The sequence below is a fragment of the Diplodia seriata genome, assembly GCF_021436955.1.
Source record: "Diplodia seriata strain FDS-637 chromosome Unknown scaffold_4, whole genome shotgun sequence".
Lineage (NCBI taxonomy): Eukaryota > Fungi > Ascomycota > Dothideomycetes > Botryosphaeriales > Botryosphaeriaceae > Diplodia > Diplodia seriata.
In genome coordinates this window covers 2,617,021-2,643,299 of record NW_027117311.1, presented here as the reverse complement: position 1 = coordinate 2,643,299, position 26,279 = coordinate 2,617,021, and the positions used below count along the sequence as shown (strand labels likewise).

Sequence of the window (26,279 nt, the reverse complement as noted above, 5' to 3'; positions counted from 1 at the left end):
AATGCGGAAGCGCTGAGAATCGAAAGCGGAGGAGGGGTTTTGTGAGAGCGGTTGCGGGCGAAGAAGGCGTTGGCTGGGAGGCTGGTGTACAACAAGAAGGCGGCTGTCGGTGGACGAGGGGGTGAGGGGGGAACTGGGTGCGAGGCGGCCTAGTAAATGCGCGAGGCGGCCCAGTAAGTGCACAGAGCCTGGCCGGACGAGCTACGCCAAAAGCGACTAGCGAGTCGCCACCACCACCGCCGCGCCTGTCCGTGTGTCTCGCAGCCGCCTCCCTGTCTCCCGCTCTCGAGGCTCCCAGCGCCACGCCCACAGAGCCTGTACCGCTCCCACGCACGCCCGCCGCGAGAGCTGCGCGTGCCTCGAGCCGCCATTCTGCGCTGCGCCGCCTTCGCCCGGGAACCGGCGCCCACGGATCGAGCAATCTTCCAGAGCAGACCCCAGGAACGCGTAGTGGGCTAGGCCATGCCCTTCTGGTGCGCCTAATGCAGGGCTGGGCACGACGGTCCAATCATCACCGCACCGGCACAGCCCCTCGGATCGAGTTGGCGCTCAGCGCCCGTCAACGGACTCGACGGCCGTCACGGCGTAGCGCAGACCGCTCCTTTGCACCTCGTTCGCCAGCCCCAGCCCCGTCCTGCACCCTGGGGTGCCATCTGATCAGTCCGCCGTTCCAGAAGCCCGCGCATGCGAGCAGCCCAAGTCCCTCTTGGGCAGCCGAGTCCCACGCCCGCCCCGAAGCTCCACCGTGTGTGGCAGACGCTTCGTTGGCACGCTGCCCTGGCCTGGCATGGGCTCCCGCACTTCCGCTCGGCGGCCCTGCCTGCGCCTCGTAGCTCAACCTTTCCGCCTGCGCACTAGAAGGCAGTACAGCACCCTTCTTGACCGCTGCGTCGTGGTTGCGAGCCAATAGCCGCCGTGCCCGCGCGCAACACCAGGCTGGTTCGGCGCAGCGCAGGCGGCTGCTGTCTCGCGTCTGGCCTGTCCTTTTTGGTCCGACAGCGCCCGAAGCGCCGTGGAAGCGTTGACGTAAGCGCCGGCCCGCGGTGTTGCATGGGCGGGCCTGCGGCTATTTCCCCACGCTCCCAGCTGCTGTGCCAATCTTGCGCTGGCTCGAGTCGGCCGTCAAGGGGGCCAGCCACCAGCGGCTGCCTCGAGCAATCGTTGGTGGTGTGCACCCTTCTCGGGGTGATCCGCATGATGTGGTGAATCAGACCCCGACGCCGCTCGCCTGGCGCCGGTTTGCCGCTTGGGGTGACCTGTCAGCTTGGCGATTGCGACAGCCGCCTAGGGTGTGTCCTCCCGCCGGACCTCGATTCGCTGCGTCGCACTGGGTGGCCACCAGCTCGGATCACCCGTTGATGGTCTGAGGCCTTTGGCACTCGTCCCTACGCCCGGCTCGAGGTCTGGAGAATGCTGAATCCCCAGCCCACGGCATTGCCTGGCCTCTTGAAACTCCGGAATGTTGCGGGCTTTGTTTCAGCCCCAACGTCGCGGCCGCGTGCATGAGAATGCGGACTCTGATCGACGCAGCCGGAGACGGCAGAGACAAAGGACCCGTCCAGCGGAAACAGGCAGGGCTTGTAGGGCAGTAGGCGGCTCTGGCTCCTGCCCTCGCGCGGACTTGCTCCCAGCGGCGCCACCGGTATCAATCGAGTTAAGACGGGCCATCAACCTCACTCCAAACGAGTTTCATGAGCGCATAGACTGTTTTGGGCGATGGTAAAGGCAAGCAGGCTTGCGGCTCTTGGCCGTCCATGTATCTATCCCCCGAGGCTCAGGAGACAGCCGTCGCCATCGAACATGAGGTGTTGTTGGCGACGGCGATCTGCGCGGCCCATGACATCTGCGGCACAGCGGGCAGGTGGTCGAGCTGCGCCTTCGCCGCGCCTCGTCATCGGGAGACGGTGATCAGCACGGCCTGCCCAAATGCTGGCGAAATTTCGGGCAGGCCAGTCGCTTCGCCGAGCTCGCCGGCATATCATCACCACGTCTCAGCCTTACCGCCGAATGGGGCGTTGATGCCCGTGCGGAATCCAGTGCATTCATCAATCGGCACACGAATGGAACAATGGAACAATGGAGTGGCGGCTCTGCTGCAGTCGCGAGGTTGCGATGGTCGGATTGTAAGATGAGTCCGGATGGATTGATGAGTGAGTGCATCCACGATATCCGCACAGGCATTTGGATAGGCTTCGGCTAGAGCGGTTGACGAAATGACCATGCAATATTGTCGCGTGGCGGGGAACGCTCATCTCCATCTCGCAATGGCCGTGGCGGGACGCTCCGGTGTCGCTTTGGAGCGAGATGACACGCGCTAGGCCGGAAGCAGCGGTGTTCTAAACTTAGGAATGCAGAGCAAGAGCCGGGCGGGATCACCACGCGGTTCACTGCGCGGCCGGCCTGGCGCTCAAAACATCAACACCAAACTTCCCCGCCGACAGAGCATCCCGACTTCTGTTTGCGCGCTTGGGCAAATGTGCGTTGCGCCAAGGCCCCGGCCGGCTGCACGCTCTCGTCAGCCCACCCATGGTTCGCAAACCTGCCGCAGGCGGCTAAGCCCCGCTCTGTTCTGCAGCTTGGTCACACCAATCCAGCTACGCGCCTGCCGAGCCGCTGCCATTGGCCTCTCGACTTGCAGAACACAGCCTGCCGCCATGTCTTGACGAGCCTTCACAGCAACTCAAGCTGATGTGTGTCGGCGCTACCGAACCCACGGCAGCGAGGCTGACTCCGCGTGCGTCTGCCAGCTCCAGCACGTTGGGTTGTACCTGGGTGGCCTATGACGCGGCAGCCTTAGCGCCTAGCGCGATTCGGCGACAGGGGAGCCCTCCCGCTGCGCCTCTCCAGCCTCTTCACTCAGCTCGTCTGTAGGCAGATGCCTTCGCCCTCAATGTAGCCTCGTCGGGCTAGAGTAGCGCTCAAAAGCGCCTCCATGTTCCCCCAGTCCCACATCCCACGCACATTCTGCAGACTACACGTCCCGTCGTCGGCATGGCTGACCCGCTTACTGCCCTTGGCGTTGCTTCCAATGTCGTCCAGTTCGTTGCCTCCACCAACGGCCTGATCGGCAAGCCTGACGGATCCTACCGCACGGCCGAAGATGACACGCTAATCAGATACCCCGTCCTGGAAACCATCACCAGAAGTCTTGTGCATCTTAACGATGGAATCAGATTCACAGTCACTCGGTATCGCGAGAAGGAGAAGGAGAAGGAGGAGGTGGAGAGTAGACATCAGCGGGTGAGGCAGCGCTTGAGGGCGCATTCAAAGCCCGCAGAGAAGCCGGTCGAGACGGACGAGGATCGAAGAGCGCGGCTGCACGAAGACAAACTGATTGAGATTGAGGAGCACCTCTCTAATCTGTGCAGCTACTGCAACAATGTCGCCCAGGAGCTTCTGGGAGCACTGTCCGACCTGAAGTCAAAGTCAAAGGATACCGAGGCAACATGGACTACATTTCGCCAAGCGCTGCTCACTCTCTGGACCGAGGAGGACATCGATGCTCGCACCAAGGTTCTCCAGCAGTGCCAGGACAAGCTGGGTCAGGCCGTGCTTGAGTCTCTGCAGGAGTTTGTGCATTTCAACGGCATCACCTATCAGAAGTTTCTCGACGATTTAGTTGCTCGCACAGAGAAGGACGAGAAGCGCTTTAACGAACGCATCAATGAGCTCGGCGGGGACGAGAATGGCCAGCTTCAAGACCCGAAAAAAGTGGACGCCTTGAAGAAGCAACGGGACGAAGTGCTAGAAAAGCATCACTTCCAAAAAGAGATCCTCGAGACCTTCATCCAGAACGGCGGCGGGCAAGAGCCCACCTCCTTCTTGACCTTGCTCGTGGCAACAGCGAGAAAGCGGAGGGATGAGATTGTTCAGAGACAGGTTCTGGAAAAGCTCAGATTCCATGATATGAGGAGCCGCTATCAAGAGATTTCGGAAGCGCACAAGGAGACTTTCGAATGGGTATTTGTGGGAACTGATCATGTCAAAAGTACGGACGGTGCTGATCATGGTCGATCGGAATTCCCGGTACCACTCAGAGCCCCGCCTCTCGAGCAACGCAACTCAGATGTGGTGCCTGCGAACAAACACCTGACCACTACAGACGGAGGGGCTCTGAAGAGGGGTTGGTGGAACACTCTCCTTCAAAGAAGGTATTCCGACAAAAACGAACGGTCTCCCGATTGGGACAACTACCGAAAGTGGCTTGAAGAGAATGGCTCCCTCTATTGGATCAAGGGAAAGCCGGGCGCTGGGAAATCCACACTAATGAAGCTTCTCCATGATGACGAGCGTCTCAAACGCTATCTTCAGACATGGAGTGGTGATTCCGAGCTGGTAATCATGGGATTCTTCTTCTGGAACTCTGGAGAAGTCATGCAAATGTCCAAGGAAGGCTTATTGCGTGCACTCTTGTACCAGGCTGTCGAGAAGCGTCCACATTTAATCCCTGAACTTCTCCCCGCCCGCTGGGCATACAACACTCTCTTTGGCCCCGATGACCGCCATTGGACCTTACTGGAGCTGGAGCGCGCTTTCAAATCCCTTGTATCGGACGAATCGAGAAAATACTTCATCATGATCGACGGTCTGGATGAATACAAGGGAGACCCCAAATTGCTGACCGAGTTCCTTCTGGAGTGTGGTGCGAATGATCACCACGTCAAGATATGTGTTTCTAGTCAACCATGGGACGTTTTCGACACGGCTTTCCAAAGCAAACCCTCACTCTCACTGGAACGACTGACAGAAGCCGACATTGAACTGTACGCCAGAGAACAACTTTCGGGGAATGACTCGTTCCACAAGCTGCAGATCGAGGAGCCGACCAAGATTGACAGGCTTGTCCATGCCATCGCCCAAAAGGCGGACGGGAGTTTTCTATGGGTTCAGATTGTCACGGCATCCTTGCTCGAGGGTTTCCAGGAGATACATGGCATCCAGGAGTTGCAAGTTCGTCTCCGACAATACCCCCCAGGCCTAGAGGAGCTTTTCGAAGTGACTTGGTCTCGGATAAAAGGGGATGACTTTCAGCAATCCTCCCGGATATTCCGATTGATTCAAGCAGCTGGCGCTCCAATGTCCTTGCTCTCCATACATTATGCAAACGAGGGCCCTGAAAAAGCTCTAGAAGATGACTTCAAACCCTTGACATCCGCGGAACTGGATGCCATCGCTGAACATACGCGGCAACAACTGCACAGCCTTTGTGGAAACATGCTCGACGCGCCGTCCTTTGAAGAGCACGGTGCTTGGGCCACGGTTCAGTACATACACAAGTCTGTGGAGGAGTTCCTTGAGGAGGAAGATACACGAGATTCCATTCAAAGCGGCTCGGCCGAATCAGATGAAGATATCAAGCTGGCTCTTTGCACCGGATACCTCCGCAGCCTAAAGAAGACTGCCCCATCCCCAGCCCCTCCTTTCGAGCGCTTCCAACAACTCGCCACGCAGTGTCTCAAGTTCTCGGGAATGATCGAAAAGGAGAACGGGAAGAAGAACCTTGCCATCCTCACCCAGCTCGACCGAGCCGCCACCTGCCTCCTCGGGCAGCAAAACCCCGACCAGGAGCAATGGCGCAAGCGCATCCAGTCTTGCGTCCCGCTCGTCAGCAACCCGCACTGGACGAACGCCTGCCCGCAGCGCACGGGCTCGTCGACCTTCTTCGACTTCGCCTTCCTGGCCGGCTTCTACTCGTACGTCGAGAACGCGCTGCGCGAAGGGGAACAGCACCAGCTGAGCGGCCTGCTCGCCATGGCCGTGAAAGACGAACGCATCGACGCCAAGTTCGTCCGCCTGCTGCTCGACCACGGCGCCCGCCCGAACGAACACGGCGGCGGCGCCGCGTACAAAACGCCTTGGTACCTCCTGCTGTCCAGCATGTCGGCCGGCATCGAGGTGCAGTCGAATCTCAGCCACGAGGAGCGTGTTCGGCTCGGCGGGATGGCGCAGCTTTTCCTGGCGCACGACGCTGACCCGTTCGTCACGGTGCGAGGCAGCGCTGCCGAGGATATTGTGGCGAAGGCGGTCGGCAGTGTTGACCAGGAGCTTGCGGGCAACGTTGTGGCTGCATTGGAACAGTCGAAGAAGAAGAACGAGCATATGAAGCGGAAGAAGAGCATTATCAAGAAGTTGAAGCAGTTTTTGAAGTCTTGATTGGGTTGGTTCGTCTTGAAGCCCGAGGCCTTGACTATTTTTTGTCTTTCCCTTTGTCTTTTATGATTCCCAATAGAGTTGGTGCTGAGGTTTATGTGATGTTTCCTCGTAGAAACTGCTTTTGATATAGATAGTTGACTAGCTGGCGACCCATATTTAAGTAGGTCCTTAGTGCCAGCTAGTATCAATGAAGCAAATTGGAATTTTCGTCTTCACCTATGGTGATATTTTCTACTCTTCTACTGTAGCAGCCAATACACAGAATATCTCCATTGAGTCCGGTTTGGTGAGCGAGTAGGCTGCATATTGCATCTGCAATCGCAGATGACTATGCGGGTAATTTGGGTAAATGCTGTAGATATCTGTAGTAGTTGCCTCAAAGCGAGACCACGGCTCGCTCATGGCTAGGCTTGAGACCGCACATCTTTAATGCCAGCCTTGCGCTCAGCCCATGGCAGGCCGGGCCTGCATCCAACCAAGATATAAGCCCCATTTATGCCTGTGTGACCGTGGCCTTGCACAGCAGTGCCCCTCTCCTTCATGAACCCAATGACGTCTCAGCCGGCCTCACTGGCCAGCATAGGATACCAGCCCCTTGCAGTCCCGAAAACCTGCGACGAGAACCCAAAGATTCAGCATGACGCGGGCAACTGGCGATCTTCCTGGATAAGTCGATCTCAATCGCCGGCAGCTCAGGAGACTACAACCCATGCGGGAGAGAATCCGAAGACTCCGGACGAGCATACCCGCTCGCTCAGCCCGGAATTGATATCGTATGGGCAGCAGGAGGACGACATTGGGTTAAAGCATACCTCTTTGTTTCAATGGGCTCCAAGACTGTCAACGCTCGAGGACTGGTGATTTTTTCGAACCTCTGGGAGTTCTTGGCACAGATGCTGCGCTCATTGGGACGATCGTGGTTCTGAGCAAGTACGATGACGGACCGCAGCCGGAGTGGGATGGCATCTCCTTTAACTCGTTAGTGTCGTGGCTCAGCACCATCGCAAAGGCCTGCATTCTGATGCCCGCGACCAAAGGCTTGAGCCAACTGAAGTGGATGTGGTTTGCCGAGAAAGAGCGCCCGTTGTCCGACGTTGCAGTCTTCGTTCGATGCGGTTAGCCGTGGCCTTGTTGGAAGCGCCGAGCTCTTGAGGCATCTTAGAGGAATATCGCTCGGCATGGCTTTCCGTGGTAGCTCCAGTGATTGATGTATTCGCAGCCACATCGCTGTTCTTGGAAGCGCCGCTATTGTTTTGGGCATGAGATTGGACCCCTTTACCTAGAATCTCATTCACTACTACGTCGACCCAGTTCTGAAGTCCAATGTATACAGCGCTTTCATCAACACTGATCCCACAGCGGCGTGGGCAACCCCGCAATATCTCTGTAGCACAGACATTACGATCTCAGAGGACATGGTACATGAAACTCCCAAGCTTACACTATAGCACCATCAAGCCAGCGTCCGCACGTCAATCCCATTCCGCACACAAGTGACGGGCCACTCGACCCACGCAAAGGCCCGCGCCTCCAGCCTCGCCACAATCATATCCACCACGCTCTCGCTCCACCCCTTGGACCACCAATACACCTCAAAGCACCGCATCAGCGCCGCGAAATGCGCCAGCACCACCAGCGCCGCCGGATGCCCCTCGGCGATCAGCGACACAAACGCCTCGGGCAGCAGCAGCGGCCAGAGCCAGATCCCGTCCGCCAATATCCGCCCCGGCACCGCCATGCGCGCGTACGTCTCCCGCAGCGCCTCCACCGCCGCCTCGCAGACGGCCTGCACCGTCAGCTCGGCCGGATCTTCCCGCTCCGCCGCAATCACCCTCACCGCGCCGCGCGCCGTCGTCTCCAGCTGCCGCACGAACTCGCCGCCCGCAGCAGCAACACCCGCGGGCTGATCGACGTCGGCCGGCACGTCAAACGCTTTGATGAGCGCGGCCAGGTCGACGCCGCCGGCCGCCCACTGCGACGTCGGAGGCGTGTCGAGGATCGACTTCACTCCTGCGCCGCCCCGTCCGTCCGTCAGCTCAGCAATACAGGAGGGTGGGGTACTCATGAGGTGGGGGTCATCACAACTCGCCTTTGAGCAGCACGAACGCCTGCACGACGTCGTGCGTGGCCACCAGTCGGCCCTCGCGCCCCGCCTCGGCGACCGCGAAGACGGGGAAGATGAAGACTATGGACCCGAGGAAGATCTGCGCGTTGTAGTTGTCGTCCTCGTTGATGTTTTTGTGCACCTGCCCCGAGAACCAGTTCAGCGCGAGCGCCTGGTGCCGCGCCGAGAGCAGGCTGTAGGTTTCCTTGTCTGATGGGTTGGTGTGGCCGTAGTGCAGCGCCGACACGGCGAGGAGGCCGTGCATGAGGTACTCCTGGTGTGCCATGTGGCGTTAGTCACGGGTTATTGGTTTTTGGTGGTGACAACGATAGGTACACAACACGCACGTGGGAGAAGGCGCAGTCCGGGATGACGTCGCGCCAGAGCGGAGCCAGCCGTGCGTCTTGACAGAAGGAGAGGTGCGCGGTTGTTAGGTAGTGCTTTAGCAGCTGCAGATCCTTTAGCCAATCGCTCGGCCCGGTTTGGATAAGTTCGGACGTCGGCGTCGAAATGCAGGGTTCTCGCTGTGGTGGTGCTGCAGGTACCGCCGGCAGGTTGCGGTTGAGGATCCGCACTTCCTCTTCGAGGCTGGCGAACAGCTTCTTCCCGTCCCCGATTTTGGTCTTTAGCGAGTGCAGCAGATGCTGGGAATACGCTTCCCGTGATAAGAAAGCTTGCGGCGAACCAACCATGACGGGCGTCATGGTGCTTCCCTCAAGCAATAGCCCTTGGGACGCGGGCGATGTTTGGCCTGTTGATGAGGCTGGCGGCTCTGCCCCGATTACAGTGGCATTGTGCCATTGGAGCTCACGGCCCTGCCCTGGCATTGCGACCAGACTGCATTCCATGCTATACCGCTTGCAGTTGCCGCATGGACGTTGTTCATCACACTATCGTGTGTCTTAGAGTTTCTTCAGTGAAAACTATCGCTTCCTTTCTCATGCTTCCAGCACGCATTATTATTATCAACGCACCTTGACATGTCGAGTCTTGCAGTGTGTGCAGCCATTTTTGGACTTTTTATGACCCAAGCGAGTGCGCTTCATTGGTAGCGCAACCACTACTACACTGGGATGCGGATCGGCGTGCACGGCGATGGGGTGTTAGAGAGAAAGAGAACGAAAAGGAGAACGAGAACGAGAAGGAGAAAAAGAAAGAGAAAGAGAACCCGACAGGGCTGGTGGACGTCTTCCATGAAGGCGGGTGCAGCTCCGATCATTTCCTTCCGGACGTCTCCACAATCCGGCGGACCAGATCCAGACCCACACAAGCCAAAGTCGCCGCTCGGCAGCGATCCGGCTAGGCTGACCGGCTCCTGTGCCGATCCGGCATCGAAGAACTGCCGAGACTGAGAATGAAAGCTTGTTAACATTCTTTACAGGCGGGAAGCAACAAATCGGCTTGCATAGTGCTGTAAATTGATGTCACGAGGTGGTCGCATTGCTTCGCGGGGCCTGGGGATGTCATCTAAAGCCAAAAGATCAGTTCATCCACGATGCTGAGCCTCACCCTGAGACATGAGTCGCACAAAGCCATCAGCTTCCGAGCTGACTGCCCAATTTGAAAGTGAGTTCCTCCCCCAGACGCTTCCATCACTACGTGGACGCCTCGTTGCGTAGACACTGAGCCATGTATTCGGCAAAATCTCGAGCCGCTACCTTAGCGCCATGAGGCTCTCTGCTAGCATCTTGGAGGCTCTTTGGGCTCGGGGAACCTCCGAGCTGACCCCTGTAGTTGTGTACAACTCCATGTTTTTACCCCGCTTCTCCAGACGGAACCCCAGTTCGCTGTGTCGTTAAAAGCATCCATGTCCGCCCCCGATTTTCTGTCCGTCCCCGCAACATTTTTCCACGTCACATAGAGTCCCATCGCACTGTCCACCAGGGCAAAAATGGAGAAGCACACCGGTCGTGGCAGGGACTCACCAGACGTGATCCACCATCAAGAGGTGGTGGAGAAGCTGGAGCGCAACACTACTGGCGAGTAGGTGACCAGTGTTTGAACGCTTTGCACGCATCACGGCTGACACTTGTGACAGAATTCAGAATCCGCTTGCCGGTATTCCGAAGCAGCAGCTCTTTGCCGATGTTGAGGCGCTTGCACAGAACCACCAGCTGACCGACATTCTTCCTGATCTTCGTAAAGGCGCTCTGGTTGCTCAAGCAAGTGATGAGTACGAGAGTGTTGAGGGGCTCAGCCAGGACGACATTCAGGCGCTTCGGAGTGAGAAAATCCATCGATGGAAACACCCCAAGGCACTCTACTTTACCATCATCCTCAACTCGGTCAGCGCTGCCATCCAAGGCTGGGACCAAACCGGATCAAATGGAGCCAACTTGGCGTTTCCGCAAGAGTTCGGCATAGCAGACACTGGAGCCTTGTGTGAAGCTGCCGGGACCTGCGAAAGGAACTCCTGGATCGTGGGTGCCATCAATGGCACACCGTACGCGGCCATCGCCCTCTTGTAAGCAAGCGTCCTGTCTGGTTTCAAACATGGGAACTGATGTGTTCTCCTACAGTACTTGGGTTTCCGACCCTATCAACAACTGGATCGGTCGCCGCGGTACCATCTTCCTCGGGGCAATATTTAGCTTGCTCGCGCCAATCGGGCAGGCGTGCGCCCAAACCTGGCCCCAGATCCTGATCTGCAGGTTGCTGCTTGGAATCGGCATGGGGCTGAAGGAGGCCACGGTGCCCATCTTCTCTGCCGAGAACGCTCCAACGCACATCCGCGGCGCACTAACCATGTCGTGGCAAGTGTTTGTCGCCTTCGGCATCATGCTGGGCTTCTCGGCCAACCTCGTCGTCGTCAACACCGGGTCCATCGCGTGGAGACTGCAGTTGGGATCAGCCTTCATTCCGGCCGTTCCGCTAATCCTCGGCATCTGGTTTGCTCCGGAATCGCCACGTTGGTTGATTAAGAAACGGAAGTTCGCCAAGGCGTACAGGTCCCTCATTCGCCTCCGCAACTCTCCACTCCAGGCCGCCAGGGATCTGTATCTTATCCACGCGCAGCTGTAAGCGGAAGGAGCCATGCTGGAGGCCAAGGGGTTCACGAACGACAACATGCTCACGAGGTTCGTCGAGCTTTTCACCGTGCCGCGCCTCCGACGGGCAACGCAGGCTTCTGGGATTGTCATGATCGCCCAGCAGATGTGTGGCAGTAAGTGTTCTCTGCTTGGCCTGGCCTACTCGAGACGATCACTGACGTAAAGCAGTCAACATCATCGCCTTCTACTCCTCCACCATCTTCCTGCAGGCCGGCGCCAGCCAGATCGTCGCACTTCTCGTGTCATGGGGCTTCGGCATGGTATGCACACAGTATCCCCCATCTCAACCTCATCTCCCCTTGACTGACCAACCAACCACCATCGCAGGCCATGTTTATCTTCGCCTTCCCCGCGCTCTACACCATCGACACGTGGGGCCGGCGCACGCTGCTCATCGCCACCTTCCCCTTCATGTGCCTCTCGCTGCTCGCCACCGGCCTGTCCTTCTACATCCCGACATCGTCGCCCGCGCACCTCGGCCTGATTTCGTTCTTCATCTTCGCATTCGTCGTCTTCTACTCCCCGGGCGAGGGTCCCTGCGCCTTCGTCTACTCCTCCGAGGTTTTCCCCCTGTCGCACCGCGAGGTCGGCATGTCCTGGGCCGTCGCCACGAACAATTTCTGGGCGTTCGCGCTGGGCCTCACGTTCCCCCGCATGCTCCGGGCGCTGCGGCCGCAGGGCGCGTTCGGGCTCTACGCGGGGCTCAACGTCGTCGCGTTGGCGCTGATTTACCTCTTCGTGCCCGAGACGAAGATGCGGAGTCTGGAGGAGTTGGACTATGTGTTCGCCGTGCCGACGACGGTGCATGCGAGGTATCAGGCTGGGCAGGTGCTGCCGTGGTGGTTTGGGAAGTACGTCTTCTTACAACGCGACACGGTCGAGCCGACGCTGTATCATTTCGAGAACGGCGTCGTCGGTGAGTATCCGGTGCCGGACGATTTCGAGGCTAAGGCTGGGGGAAAGCGTATCCACTGAGATTGGAAAAGCGCCGGTGGAGGGTTTGGATTGCGGGAATGATATCGTGGGCTGGGACACATGGAATACGGAACTGATGAGTACTGGATGAATTCAATTATAAGAGAAATGTCTTTGCCATATGCTTGGTTTATAGTTTTGTGGCTGCCTACTTGTCATTGTGCTTTGGGCGAGCCAATTACTTGTCCTTCGGCTGATATGAATGTCGCATTAAAATGGACTGTACGGCTGCAAAGAAACACATGGAAAAGAAAAAGTAACGTCATATGTTCTTATATGGTCTTTAAAGTAAGCTGTTTGAGGGCGCCATGGCTACAGTACTAAGGGTGCCAACAACATATATATATATATGTCGATATTCTGGCGTGCTTTTAAGTTTGCGACTAGCCCGTTTGGGGGCTGGCCGATCCATATGCCTCGGCCTTTATCCGAGATGCACTGTCCTCTCTCCCTCTGCAACTGATCTGGAGTACCCGCGCGGCGCACCCAGGCGTGTGACGAATGCAAGCGGCGCAAGGTGCGCTGCAAAGCTCAAGTTCCTGAACGAGCTTAGCGCCTCCGCCCCGCTCGTCCTCCGCCGGAAGCTCCGCCGGAGGAGGAGCCCACAGCCCACCATCCGCCGCCGGCCATGGCCCGCCCGCTGGACGACTACCACCCCGCCTATCCCATCCTGCACGAGCCTGCCCCAGAACATTGCTCCACTAACGCAACGGTGTTAACGGCGTCTGGATTGGCCTCGGCGAACCTCCGACTTCAGCCCTGCCCGGAGACATGAGGCTACTGCCACTGTTTTCCACCACCTCTCTCGGAAAATCCGGATCACGTGGTACGCCTCGGCCATCTTCCGGTCGTGATGCTCACTCAACACCAGCTGGAGGGCAGGACAAGCAGACCAGTTGAGAGCTATGCTCTGCTTACCGGTTGATGGAATGATAGAAGGATACTGTTCTCGATGACCGAGCAGCCCACTGCAGTCATTTTGAGGAATTGACAAACCACGCTCACCAGAGTCACCACCGTTCTCTCCAAGGAAAAGTTGCCATAGTCACCGGCATCGGGAAAGGAATCGTGAAGGCTCTGGCAGCAGAAGGCGTCACGGCCGGTCTCTACATCTCAACACCATCGCTCCACCACCACTTCCTACCCGGCGAACTTCCAATGCACAACCTCGTCGTCGCGCCTTGTTCATGAGATCTTGAAAAAATACTTTGCGGTGACCTTCTTGAATTACTGCTGATGACCGATGCAGCAGGAAAAGGGACGGCCTCATGCACCAGGGACGCGAAGCGCCGGAATACAGCTAAGCCTTGGCCTCCAGATGCTCGTGAATTATGGTAGCCAGTCGGCCAACCTTCCCCAAGCTGGTCGGGTTGCAATGCTCACCAGTAGCAGCCGTCAATGCACTGGATCGCGCCCACCATCGGCTTTGGCCTCGGATTTGTTCAACAGTCGGTGCACTCCCTTTCTTAACCCCGAGATCGAAGCAGCTTGCTGACCATATTTGCCACAGGCGCGAGACCCCCAACTTGTTCAGGATGACTCGAAGTCGGGTGTGGTGTCTGCTGTCCAAAAGGACATGGTGGATGACCCGAATCCGAATTTGCTGCCTGGTATCCAAGAAAGGATCAAAGGATTGCGCTGCTGTCGTAGACATGGTTAACTGAGCCCCATTCCAGAATCCAGCTTCTTGAATTAGGAAAGTATTACGGTGATCAGACATGCAAATGCGTCGTTGGCTATAGAATCCTTGTCGTGTATTGCGTGTGTTGTTCCTATTTGGGATGGAAAGCCGCCGAGAACCGGAGAAGTTTTTTTCCACCCCTGCTCTAATCAGCCTATTGGGGACTTTATCTCAACCGAAGGATCAAAAATGGAAGACAAGCTGAACATTGCACTGTTGCTTATTGCAAGGAAGCTGCGCAGAAGGTACACGGAAGCCGCGTGTAATTGATCTGGGTAGATGAGGCGCAAGTTGTTGCTGGAAGTGTGGGACATATTAACAAGACTGCCTACTAGAATTCGCAGGGCTGAACCATTATTTTAGAAAAGGCCGTCGTATAATTGGGGGGCAACATCCGACTAGAGTGCTGTCGCAGTTTTCCGGGGCCAAAGTAGGTTGCTGCCCGTCTTGCTCACTTCTTGATCGAGCCTACCCCATTACAGTGTGTTGGAGTCTGACACGAGCGGCCTATCGCATGCATCCTCTGCAGCTTCCGGCCGATAGGATATGTGGGCCGAAGCATCTGTTGAGGTTAGACCGCTGGACACCCCACATCTGGAATGGCCCCCACCCCGTGACATACGAAGCTGCGCACAACCAGAAACAGTATACACGTAGGGCTTTGGGCTGGAAGGAGTCCCCGGCTTACTTGTTCGGGACCTGGAGAATCCTCAGCGACCATTTGTCGGACACTCAGCCACAACCGAGCTAAGCAATGCCACGACGCCCCACCCGAGCAGGATCGTAGCCCTGTGAGTAAGCACAGCAGGATTACAAGGGCAGTAACCCCCAGGGTAGTATCGACTCGAGACCAACACCACATTCAAGCATGCTTTGCCTCGAATCGTACGCTGAGCCGCAGCTTGAGTGGTTCCGCGTCATCCGGCTGACGCTCTACACCACCATGAGATGGCTTGATGGATCTCATACCCCACACGGTAGGTCCGTATTGGCTCGAAACCAACACCACAGTCAAGAATCTTCTGCCAGAGTTGAATGCCAGGCTGCAGCTTGAGCGGTCCCGCATCAACCCGCTGACGTTCTCCATCACCATGAAGCGGCGCGTTGGATTCCCAGACCCCACACAGCCGGGGAGTTGAATGGGTATAAAATTCGCCCTTCTGCCTTCGAACTGAGCATCAAACTCATCAGCTCAGACACCATTCATTCAGCTTCTTCAAACACCACTCAAACCAAAACATCAACCACCATTCACCATGCGTTTCTCTGTCTCCATCATTACTCTCTTCCTCGCCTCCGCCCTTGCCGCTCCGGCAAGCGAGGCACCAGAGGCTTCGGGCCTTCTGCAGGCGAGGTGCATCGCGACTGGCTGTAAGTCCACGTTTTGAAGTCTTTTTTGTACATCTACTGACGGAATTCGGGAACCAGCTGAATGCATCAACGACGTCAACAGCTGCTGCAGCGGCCTCTGTGCCATGAACAAGGGATTGGGAACCTACACCTGCCAGTAAGGTAAGTTTTTCTCCGCGGGACCCTAGGCTTTGCAGACCGAACTAACAACGGGATCAGGGCATGAGCCAAGTACACGGCTAGGGCCTGAAAAGGCGAGCCCAGGAGCTTCTGGAATCTGTTTCCTTAGCTATGGGCGATGGGTCGAGTACACGCTCTGCTCTCGACAGGGCGGTTGGTACTTGATATGGTTGAAACGACTCTCTTTATAGAACGACTCTCGCTACAGCGATGCCGGCTTGCTTAGATATCTCGCAATTGATTTGAAGTTTTCCCTTTCAGCATTTTGAGGTGACAAATTGTGGTTCAATATGACGAGAAGCTACTTCTCATGCGTTAAGTGCTTAGCCGTAGATTCAAGTTCCTTTCATCAGAAGAAGCGGCACGGAAGTCCCCTATTCCCACTCTCACAGCCACTAGGACCTTGAACTCGAGATTACGCAGTGGCTTTTGACAAGAGACGTTTGGCTTACAGAACAATGGCGCACATGATACATCCATCGTCTTCAGTACCGGGGAAAGGCTGTGGCGAAAGATCTCTGCTACTCTGATCCTGGAAAAGTGTTCATGAAGAGCAGCAGCACCGGTCTGACGCAGTCGCTGTCGGTGCAGCGATGTCTAACACGGCCCGGCCAAAGCAGACGGACTGCAGCCGGTGTTGCACTGCCATGCACTACGGAGCGGCGATGCTGCGGGAAACAGGCACGGTGCTGAGGCAATGTTGCATGAGATTGCCCTTGCAAGCTCACATGGATGGGGACGCTACTTCATACGGCAGGGGTCATAAGTAAGGAAACACCGATTGAGTTGGTCCAAAGATTTAATGGAGTCTTTAGCGTTACTCGAGCCCGTTGAGAGAGACTCCCTTGAACCGGAACGCCAAAGGCAAGATCAAGGCGCGCGTTGCCCAAATCGACTACTGTTCAGACGAGAGCTGCCCGGACTCGAGGCTCGGCCATCTGTGCATCTCGTTCATTGACGTAGAGTTGCATCGCGACAATGCGGCGGCGATATCCTACACATGGGGCGAGTTCGACCGCGAAAGAGTTTATATCGGCCATACACGCGGCAGAAAACCTCTCCACATGGAGCTCGGCAAGGAATGGGTGCTGGAAGACGTGGTTCGCTGCCTTGCTGAGCTCGGAAGAGAGACGCCCTGTTGGCTGGATCAGCTTTGCATTCCTCAAAGTGACGAGGAGATACGCAAAGTGCTTGCCAACATACCTTCAATCTACCGTTCCTTCGACGTTATTGCTCTTATGCCTGGGCGTCCTTGCAAATGCTCGGGACGCTATTTGGAATGGCTTGCAAGGGCAAACAAGCAGATGGAAAGTATGAGTGAGCACGAATATGTGAAACGATGGGTGGCTCGGATGCTGCAATTGTCACGATGCTTGAACAGCATGGCTCTGTCTTCATGGTTTTCCCGGGTATGGACGCGCCAAGAACTCCTCTATTCAAGAAGCATCCGCGTCGTTTGGGTCCATCAATTGGAGGCAAATTGTGTGGAGGATGGCGTCGGCACCAATGTCGAGGATCTCGCACCATTTCCTGCCAATATGTATGCCCGCCTCGTGCGTCAAGGGCTAAGTGGACAACAAGCTCAAGATCAACTCGTCATTTTTGCAACGAAGTTTCGGATTACGGCCGCATCAGATCTTCTCCTCTATTCTTCAAATACTCCATGGACACTAGACGATGCGTTACTACGATTCTACTCTGGTCAGACCTTTCAAAGCAGTCTACCACATCCAGAAATGCCTCAATTTCCTCAAGAGCAATTTTCGCGCGAGCTCTTGTATTCCGTCAAACGCAACCATAGGTTCGATTTGAAAGAAGGAAGCCGACTCTATCATTTCCTTGATTCACTTACTGGACTACGTGGAAACCGTTTCCGAGTGGCGACACGACCAAGGGATTAAATCATATCTGTCTGGGTAGACTGTCCCCGGTACTTTTTGCCAGAAGGGCTAAGAAACATGGCTCCTTCTGAGCTTCTACAAGATGCATTGGAGCAGCTACACCGGGCTTTTGGCGTCACCATTGTCAGCCATGCTCCACGAGGGCTCTTCAAGCGTGGCTCCGGCTCAGCCTTTTGGCAACCGACAGCATATCTCACCAATGCTAATGTGGAGAGTGCTGAGATTCTCTACGCGCCCATTGCGATGGAGTGCTCATGCTTGCTCTTGGCATCGCCTACGAAAGCAGTGCCACTGCACAACCTCGCCCAAGTCGGCCACCCGCCAATATCCTCAAGGGCAGTAGACTACCACCACGTCTTCCATGACGCAGACTCAGCGGACATTATCAACATCGTCCGAAGCAGCATCAAGCACTGGGCGAGCCCTGCCAGCCAGGCAGTGATGACAGCCCTGCATGGGTGTTTCCAACGTTATGATTTCACGGAGGAAAACAAATTTGAAGGGGATGAGGACCCTGGAAAGAGCGCAGCCGATGTTTCCACTCGCATCCGCTCTGGTGGTGGGTGTGTCGGAACCAACATCGACAATTCACCAGTGCCTATGCTCATGCGTTTCGCGACAGCGAGCCCTTGCATCCAGGTTTCCCATGGCGCTGTTAATGAGGCTATTTTGGGCGATACAACTGCTCAACATGTCGAATCGAGAGCCGGAAATGCTCTAAAAGAATGTGCAATACGGGCACAACAGCGCGATGACGTTATATACGAGGTGATCGCAACTGCACTGGGGTTAGATCCAGACGTCTGTCGAAAACATGACCTACGCGTAATGGTCGCTTTAGGCGAAGCTGAGTTTCCCACGAGGATCGGGTTGTATAGAGGAGATGTCGACATTGCATCGGTGTCTCAATATGATGCAGAAAGCAGGGTCTTAACGGTCTGCATGGCGAGAAAGGATAATAACCAGAGCGGGGCTTGGAGAGAGGGAATCGCTGCTGATGGTGATAGCGTCCTCTACGAGGCACTAAGAGTGCCAGGCGATATAGATGGACACTCTGTATTCGAGGTTTTTGGAGTCTGGGTGCCCCCCCTACAGGCCGGATCTGAAGAGGTTGGCGCTATTCACGGATGTCCTGGGTGTGCTATTGGACACCATGATCCAGATGCTTTTCTCTTGTAAAATATTGCTGAGTTCTATGGGCCGAAGTGCGATCTTGTTGAGTATTTAACGTTGTATCAGATCGAGACCAGTGCAATTGGCTTAATACTCTGATGCTCTCCCCACTGAGCCGTAGCTACATCCACGTCCATAACTACACTGTCGCCGCCGTCATGGCAGCCATCTTCCTTGTCCCGGTGACCCACATCTTCAGCGCCGACACCACCACCACAATCTCCCACAACTCGCCCAACCCACCCGTCAGCCCGCTGCCCACAAAGGCGAACCGAAGCTTTTTCGTCTTGCTCCACGACGCGTTATGCGCAATCACAGCCACGACCTCCTCCTCCTCCTCGCCACCGGCCAGCCGCACCAGCTTCCACCCGTGCGACGGGCCCGTCGCGACTCTCCTCACGTGCTCGCCGCTGCTGCTGCGCCACTCGAACGCCTCGACGCGTCGTCGTCTACCGCCACTTCCACCCGCCCCCTCCGCATCTCGACCAGCAGCACCGACGTCGACCTCGACCTCGAACCGCGCCGCAGTCCTCCCCATCCCAGTCTTCTCGCCGTGCACGTGCACCACCACCGCGTCGTCGGGCGCAGCAGCACAGCCGCCACCGCAACTCCTCGCCGCCGCCGGCACCGTGACGGTGAAATCGCCGCTGCCCCAGGTGCCGCCGCTGCTGTCGACGCTGGCGAGCATCGGGTGCTGCTCGATCTCGTCCGTCGTCGTCGTCGGCGTCGTCGGCCCCGCGTAAAGCACCAACCGCATATGCTGTTTCTGCGGCCTGCTGTACCGGTGCTCGTCGTGGATCGTCGCCGCGTGCGTCGTCTGCGTCGCCGAGGTGCCGAGGTGCAGGGGCGTCATGGATTTCCAGTTGTGGTAGCCGTTGAGCGTGGCGGGGAACAGGCGGGGAGCGGAGCCTTCTCCTCGGGCTGTGGACTGTGGGAGGGAGGGTGATTCCATGGTGGTGGTGGTGTTGTCTTTTTCGTGGCTCATGTTGGTTGGAGTTTTGTTTTGGTGTTGAGGATCGTCGATCGGAGCCGAGAAAGCGAAAGATGGGGGATATGATTCAGCGGAGAGCCGCGTGCAAGCATGTATATACAGGTCTCGTCTCACACCGTCGGGTGGGCTTAGCCTCCATCTACGCCTTGCTGCTGGGAGCACAGCCTCGATACGTGGCAACTGCAGTGGAGATGGGCGGTGCAGGACTATGATGTCATTGCCGTTGGATTTGGGGGCTGAAAATTGAAGACTATGCTTCGCTGATAGAGCCAACATACTTAGTTCTTGGAAGTACGGAAGGAAGTAGGAGCTTAGCTACACGACATGAAGTCTCTTAAAAAACGTGATTTCTCCCGCGCCCCGGGCTATAAATCCACCATACTGAGAAGGATGCCGGCAGCGGTCCGCCACAAGCCATGCCGAGCTATCCGGTCCTGCTAGTAGAGGAAGCTATTCTTATACTCGAAGCGCTTAAAACTAGTATAGCTGTGGCGCAGTTAACGTATGAAGATTAAATCTATAGAAAAACATATATTTATTTTAAAAAAGAAATAGCTTTTTATTAATAATATGTTAAACAAAGAGCTCTAAATTTCGTTTTAATTCTCTTAGACAATATTCAATATCAAAATTCTTTTCTACTGGGCCGTATATCACTAACCGTATCTACGGTTATTTATGGCATTTACCCAGGGCAGAGATGATTAACGGATGAGCAGCTGATACGGCGGAAGGCCTTATTCGGCGGTTGCACGTTCCACACAAGCTGCGGAGACTTCCAACGACGATCGTAGGTGGAGGTGCAGCAGATCTTCCAAGTTGCATGGCCAGAACAGCCGGTGTGCTGAATCGCCGCTATGGGGCACGGGACGCGTGAGGCGTACCGCGATCTCCGCAACCCCTCAGCTTTTTCCACATCGCATTATGTTTTGCAAATAGACGATTGGTCGGGCTGCAATCTGCCGAGTCGGCCCTGTGCATCCGCGTCGCCTATGCCCGAGACAATGAAGCTGGGGAAGCTTTCTTGACCTGACTCATGTTCTACAGGGTATCGGTGGCGTTCTGCAGGGAGTGGGTGGCGTTTATGACCCTCTACGGCCGTGCTTTGAGCCTCGATTGATTCATGACATCCTTCATTTGAGTGGTAGAGAGCGGTCTTCTGCTGGCCTGCGGGTCCGCCAAGGTATGGCGAAATCCCGAACAAACTGCTGCGACGACATGGTCATGTGTCATGGTCAAAAAACACCTGCTGGACGATCCACTACGACCGTGTATGAACAGTATGTGCCACTGGGTACCTTTGGAGCCACTTCTTCCACCGTCAAATGATTACTACGATCATGTAAGCGGTCAGGTTAAGAAAACAAGCATCCGCTAAGGGACGGCATGGTCCTTACAGCGCTTCGGCCCGTGCGGGGTTTCAGATGCTTGGCGGCGCTCCGGGCCGGGCGGGAACGAGTCGTGTAGGCGCCCGTCTTACTCAGTGGCACAGAAGTCTTAGGTAATTGAGTGCGGCAAAACAGGGCGCGGCAAAACATCCCACGCTCGCATGGACGTACTCTACAAGGACGGAGCATAGCTTCATCTCCAAGCACAACAGTTTTTGTATTCCAATCAGTTTTACTCGATTACCTAGGTAGAAAGCTAGTAATTATACCCACTGCGTCTTCTGTACCAATGTCATTGTCTATAGAATGATCGATGGAGCTGAACAATCGGTCCCTCGTTTCGGTCTAGTAGCTCAAAAAAAAAATGATCCATCGCCTGATGTCCAGAACTATGCCCGAAAACGAGAGCCGCAACTCCTCGTGGTTTCAAGAACCGGTACGAGTAATTGGATAGTCCCACAGGAGCAATCACAAAGTAAATCGTTAGACCGTCTCAGCATATGATATCTCTCACTACTCAATTATAGCCAATGCGAGATTAAAAGATATCTGCGTACACCTACGTGGCCGGCGAGCGTACGGAGTGCTAGTGTAGCCGTATACGCCTTGAACGAGCTTCGTATCTAGGCTGAGACTATCAGTTCGCCCCTTGATCTTTTCCTTAGTGGCTGTCTGCATTGAACCCGAGTACGGGGTGACATGGGAAAACAACAAAGGCAGCTAACCAACCAAGGCAGTCATAGCGACGGGATTCCAACAACCCCACACTTGCGGCCTATCCCAGACGTACCGTGTCAGCAACATGGCTCAGGCGCCCAGGTAGGATCCACAGGAATTGAAGGATTGAGCTGACTCTGTAGAGCTGAATGTCTCATTGCCACGGGATGCCATTGCCACGGGAGAAAGGTCACCGAGTACATTCTGGGCGGCGCTTCTCAAGCGTATATAATGTCCTAGGCGTTGTCCCTTAGAGGACAGAAACCTCAACTCGTTTCTCATATCCATCAAGATGAGCACCTTCTTCAATTCCTCCACTACCTTCAACGCCACGGGTGCGGCCGGCGCCGAGGTCACCCAAGAGTTTGTGCATGGCGCTCGCGCTCTGGGCGTTCTCCATGCGTCCGCTGCCGTTGCCGTGACTGCTATCCTGATGAGTGGCTTTCAGGCTGGACGCCAAATCCTCCTCCGAATTCTCTGGTTCTTCGATGCGCTGCTCGGCGGCGCCCCTCATTCAGTCACGCTTCCTGGCCCTCCCGGTCTTCCCATTATCGGAAATCTTTTGGAAGTGAGTTGTTGACATTTATATCCGACCCTGTCCCGCTCTCGTCTGACCACTTCCCTTAGTTAAGCGGCGGCCACGTCCAGAAAATCAACGAGTGGACCGGCAAGTACGGCGATGTGATCCGCGTATCACTTGGTCAACGTGAAGCGGTCTTCGTCAGTAGCCACAAGGCTCTCGCCAAAACGGTCGTCAAGCAGGGTCCCGCGTACCAGTCGCGCCCCACCTTCAAGCTCTTCCACAACGACTTCGCGTCTTCTGGTATCTGGACTGTGGGCAGTAAGTCATGGTTGAATCTCCTCCATCTTGCACAAGACTGACCTTATGCAGCCTCGCCCTTCAGCGACCGCCTCGCTCGCACTCGCAAGGCGCTCTCTGCCCAGATTGCCCCTCGTCTCCTACCTGTCTATACCCCCGTCATCCACCCCAAGCTTAAGAAGCTGTTTGGCGACATCTTCGAGATCAGCAAGGGTCCTTCTGTGGACATGGCCGAGAAGCTCCACCGTTTCGGCACTGGCCAGGTCTCCGAGCAGCTCATGGGAACCCCGCTCGACGACGACATGGTGGGAATGCTCGCCGAGAACGAAACAAACATCTGTAAGCGCCCCGATGACTTGATTGAATGGCCTGGACTCACGCTCCGACCCAGTCCGCCAACGTACCGTTGGCTCGCCCGCTCGCGACTACATCCCCATCATGCGCGGCGCCAGCTGGCTTCGCTACGTAGCCGGCAAGCTTCTGGGTATCAAGGACTGGACTGTCGACGAGAAGGAGGAAAAGGCCCGCGAGTACCGCAGAAAACAGCAGGTCTACATCAACAAGATGCTCGACGGCCTCCGGGCCCGCGTCGAGGCCGGCGACCAGACTCCCTCCATCCTGGGCAATATCATCCGTCAGGGTCTCCTGAAAGACGAGGAGATTCTCCTGGCTTCATACACCGGCAGTGCGTCCTCAGCCCCTCTCCTTTACCAGACTAAAACCTGACCGCTCTTCAACAGTTGCTGCTGGCGTCAACCTTGGCTACTCGCTCACTTGGATCATCGGCTATCTTGCCAACAGGCCAGACCTGCAGCAGAACGGCTACGAGGCCATCCGCGAAGTGTACGGCGGCGAGCCGCCCCGACCGCATGAGTTTGACCGCGTCGAGTACGTCAAGGCTCTGCACACTGAAGGCTCTCGCATCTACACGCCCGTGCGTCTCGGCTTCCCGCGCGAGACTCTCGACGGCGCCAGCTACGACGGCCACCAGATCCCCCGAGGCATGGTATGTGTTTCCGAGCACCTTTCCGCATCTCCCGAAACAACGGCTGACCAGTTCCAGCTCGTCATCATGAACCTGATGGCCGGCAACCGCGACCCCGTCGCCTTCGACCGTCCGGAAGAATACCTTCCCGAGCGATGGCTGAACGGCCGCAAAGGCCGCACCGATCTGTTCGTCGAGGGCGGCGACAAGCTCGGTGTGACGCACCTGACCTACGGTGCCGGCCGCCGCGTGTGCCCAGGCATCGACAGTAAGTCCCTTTAATTTTGGATGACGACAAACAACAACACCCCAGACCGATGAACGCTGACCTTTTTTTTTTCAAGTGGCCAACCGCGGCCTCTACTCGACGCTCGTGCTGCTGCTGCACTTCTTCACCTGGGAGCGCCAGCCGCTCGGCGAGGAGCAGAAGAAGCACGTCTTCCCGCCGTTCCGCGCGGCGCGCGAGTGCTCGCTCGAGATGGACGCCCTGGCCGACACCGCCACCCCCACCGAGGCCCAGGCCATCCCGTGGTCCGCCGGCATCAAGTTCCACTGCCGCGACCCCGAGGCCCTGCAGGCTTGGATCGCGTCCAAGGACACCTGAGGAGGTGAGTTACGTGGTCATGACGAGGGGATCTGGGAAACTTCGTGTGCTTGCTGTCGGCCGTCGCTATACGCTCGCTCATAAAGGATGGGAACACTCTTTTTCTTGGGTGGGTTTGGGATTGGGAGTTGCTGGTATGGGTAGAGACAGAACTATGTTGATCAAATTGAGCGCCTCTTCTTCTGGAGCTATTCGTTTCTGCCTCAATGGTTGTCTGAACAGTTTTTCGAGCAGCGTTTGCAGCATGATTCCATTGTTCGGTAATCTGCAAGCTCTCACATCGAAAGGCCCATGTAACCTCTTTCACCCGGTTATGGGACACACCGGGTTACGGGACAGCCAACCATATGCTGCGGTGTGAATCGTGGAATTTCTTCGGATGTCAATGCTAAGCGACTCAATCTGGCTCTCTTGTTGGCTGTCCCATAACCCGGTGAAAGAGGTTAAATGTGCAGATTGATCTTCAAAAACGCAAGGACACTTTCAAAGAGACATATCTGTGTGCAGTAATGATGGCTAGTGGCGAAATCGAGTCTGATTCAAGAGGTGGGGAGGCATGATCGGGCTAGCTATGGCTTTACTATCATCCGAAAAAATAGCATCGATCTCCGCTCGGGACATCCCTCCCCGAGCCGCAGGCGAGTCAACAAGCAGAAATGAATCATGTTCTACAGGCGAATGCCGATTGATTGACATCACAAGCCACCTACCCGACGTACAATATCGGGACATGCCACGCAGTGGTCACCTTGTCACATAGTTCTGGAAGCATTCGTATACGTAGCAACCACATTGTCTCAACTTCCTCAATATGGTTCAGATTATCTGCTAGTGTACATCCCCGAGTCCAACCCTTGAGATTTACTGGGCCACCTTTTGCTCAGCGCCGGCAATGGCCGACACCCAGGGAACCCGCTGAGTGGTGAACAGCTCAGCTGCCGGCTTCGCGACCTCATCAACAGCGCCGGGGGTGTCCAGTGTGCCAGCCTTGATGATTCTAGCGTCACCGAAAGCCGGGCTCTGACGCCAGAGCGTCGAGCCGCAGTCGCCGCAGAAGTTGGACGTGATGGTCTTGCCGCTGTCGGCCGTCTTGGAGAACTGCTTGGGCGTGCCCCTCGTCACGGAGAAGCCATTACCCGCAACGATGATGTTGGTGGAGTAGGTGGAGCCGGTGATTTTGCGGCAGTCGAGACAGTGGCAGAGGGCCTGTGTCGTGTCATGTCAGTCGCCGCCAAAGAGTATTGCACCATTCACCTCGTACCTTGGCCTGGATTTCGCCGGTGGACTTGATGCCGACCGCACCACAGCAGCAGCTGCCTTCAAGCGCCATGATGTCGTGATTTTCTTGGACAGGGGTTCGAGTGGAATAAACGGCTCAAAGAAGCACTTTGATGGTGTTATGACCGGAATGAGAGGCTTTTTTATACCACTAACGGATCTCTCCATGACACTGCTCTGCTTGACCGGAAAATCTGCGAGTCAAGCCACAGCTTCCGCCGGGCCGACACGCACAGCCCCCCGGACCACGTTCCTGGTACCGCAGCGGCCCCGCAGCCCCGCATGAGCTTAGACACTCGCCTTGTGGGGTGTTTCACATAGGCGAACCAACAAAACCACGATCGAGTGCGCGATATGGAGTTTCGGAGTTCATGCGGGATCCCTGCCGATAGGGCAACGTCCATATGCGTCGACTCCGCAAGGCGTGATGGGCGCCTTAGCCTACGCGTCAGAGCGCCTCCGTATGGCAAAGTTGCTTTGTCACACGTAGACCGGTCTGCTGTGGATCCCGTAGGTGTGATACTCCCGTAGGGCCAAGTCCATCTTCCAAGACACGGGAATTACCCGCCAATCTTTCCATCCCGCTCTTCGCGTGGGGGTGCTGTGGGTGTACGATTCAGTGTAAGCTGAACTATGCACGGCAAGAAGCGGAGGATCACCGGCCCTACGCTGACTCCTGATGCCTTGGTAGTCTTTTTTGCAAGAGTCCTCAGGGACGAAGGATATATGCGTGGCAAGGAGGAAAAGGTATTTAAAAAGAGAGCGTTACGGTTTTAGTTTTTTTGAACTTTCAACGTTACTGTCCACTGCAACCAACATGTCTCGTACGGTCGTTATAAAACTGGGCACTTCTTCCATTATTGATGAGATCACTCACAGTGTACGGTACTCGCTTCTGCAAGATGTAGCATCTACTATCGCTACTCTGC

At 56.1% G+C, this 26,279-nt stretch overlaps 8 protein-coding genes across 8 annotated transcripts; 4 read left to right on the top strand and 4 right to left on the bottom strand.

The window, feature by feature from the left end:
- Positions 1 to 2,991: 2,991 nt before the first annotated feature.
- SLS55_004666 (uncharacterized protein) lies at positions 2,992 to 6,153 on the top strand (the record flags this gene model as incomplete). Its single annotated transcript, XM_066776122.1, has 1 exon — positions 2,992 to 6,153. One exon carries the CDS (start codon positions 2,992 to 2,994, stop codon positions 6,151 to 6,153), a length of 3,162 nt encoding a protein of 1,053 aa, XP_066634003.1.
- Positions 6,154 to 7,606: 1,453 nt separating this feature from the next.
- Positions 7,607 to 8,218, bottom strand: SLS55_004665 (uncharacterized protein; the record flags this gene model as incomplete). The annotated part of the gene is made up of 2 exons (XM_066776121.1): positions 7,607 to 8,163; positions 8,215 to 8,218. 2 exons carry the CDS (start codon positions 8,216 to 8,218, stop codon positions 7,607 to 7,609), a joined length of 561 nt encoding a protein of 186 aa, XP_066634002.1.
- A 13-nt stretch (positions 8,219 to 8,231) lies between these two features.
- Positions 8,232 to 8,543, bottom strand: SLS55_004664 (uncharacterized protein; the record flags this gene model as incomplete). Its single annotated transcript, XM_066776120.1, has 1 exon — positions 8,232 to 8,543. The coding sequence occupies one exon, from the start codon at positions 8,541 to 8,543 to the stop codon at positions 8,232 to 8,234; it is 312 nt and encodes a 103-aa protein (XP_066634001.1).
- Positions 8,544 to 10,148: 1,605 nt separating this feature from the next.
- SLS55_004663 (uncharacterized protein) lies at positions 10,149 to 11,278 on the top strand (the record flags this gene model as incomplete). Its single annotated transcript, XM_066776119.1, has 3 exons — positions 10,149 to 10,240; positions 10,296 to 10,721; positions 10,777 to 11,278. The coding sequence occupies 3 exons, from the start codon at positions 10,149 to 10,151 to the stop codon at positions 11,276 to 11,278; spliced, it is 1,020 nt and encodes a 339-aa protein (XP_066634000.1).
- Positions 11,279 to 11,290: 12 nt separating this feature from the next.
- On the top strand, positions 11,291 to 12,282 carry SLS55_004662 (uncharacterized protein; the record flags this gene model as incomplete). The annotated part of the gene is made up of 3 exons (XM_066776118.1): positions 11,291 to 11,420; positions 11,473 to 11,567; positions 11,635 to 12,282. 3 exons carry the CDS (start codon positions 11,291 to 11,293, stop codon positions 12,280 to 12,282), a joined length of 873 nt encoding a protein of 290 aa, XP_066633999.1.
- A 6,424-nt stretch (positions 12,283 to 18,706) lies between these two features.
- SLS55_004661 (uncharacterized protein) lies at positions 18,707 to 19,519 on the bottom strand (the record flags this gene model as incomplete). The annotated part of the gene is made up of 1 exon (XM_066776117.1): positions 18,707 to 19,519. One exon carries the CDS (start codon positions 19,517 to 19,519, stop codon positions 18,707 to 18,709), a length of 813 nt encoding a protein of 270 aa, XP_066633998.1.
- Positions 19,520 to 21,955: 2,436 nt separating this feature from the next.
- SLS55_004660 (uncharacterized protein) lies at positions 21,956 to 24,072 on the top strand (the record flags this gene model as incomplete). The annotated part of the gene is made up of 6 exons (XM_066776116.1): positions 21,956 to 22,231; positions 22,291 to 22,504; positions 22,556 to 22,822; positions 22,875 to 23,168; positions 23,224 to 23,736; positions 23,813 to 24,072. 6 exons carry the CDS (start codon positions 21,956 to 21,958, stop codon positions 24,070 to 24,072), a joined length of 1,824 nt encoding a protein of 607 aa, XP_066633997.1.
- An 861-nt stretch (positions 24,073 to 24,933) lies between these two features.
- SLS55_004659 (uncharacterized protein) lies at positions 24,934 to 25,402 on the bottom strand (the record flags this gene model as incomplete). The annotated part of the gene is made up of 2 exons (XM_066776115.1): positions 24,934 to 25,278; positions 25,334 to 25,402. 2 exons carry the CDS (start codon positions 25,400 to 25,402, stop codon positions 24,934 to 24,936), a joined length of 414 nt encoding a protein of 137 aa, XP_066633996.1.
- Between the last annotated feature and the right edge of the window lie 877 nt (positions 25,403 to 26,279).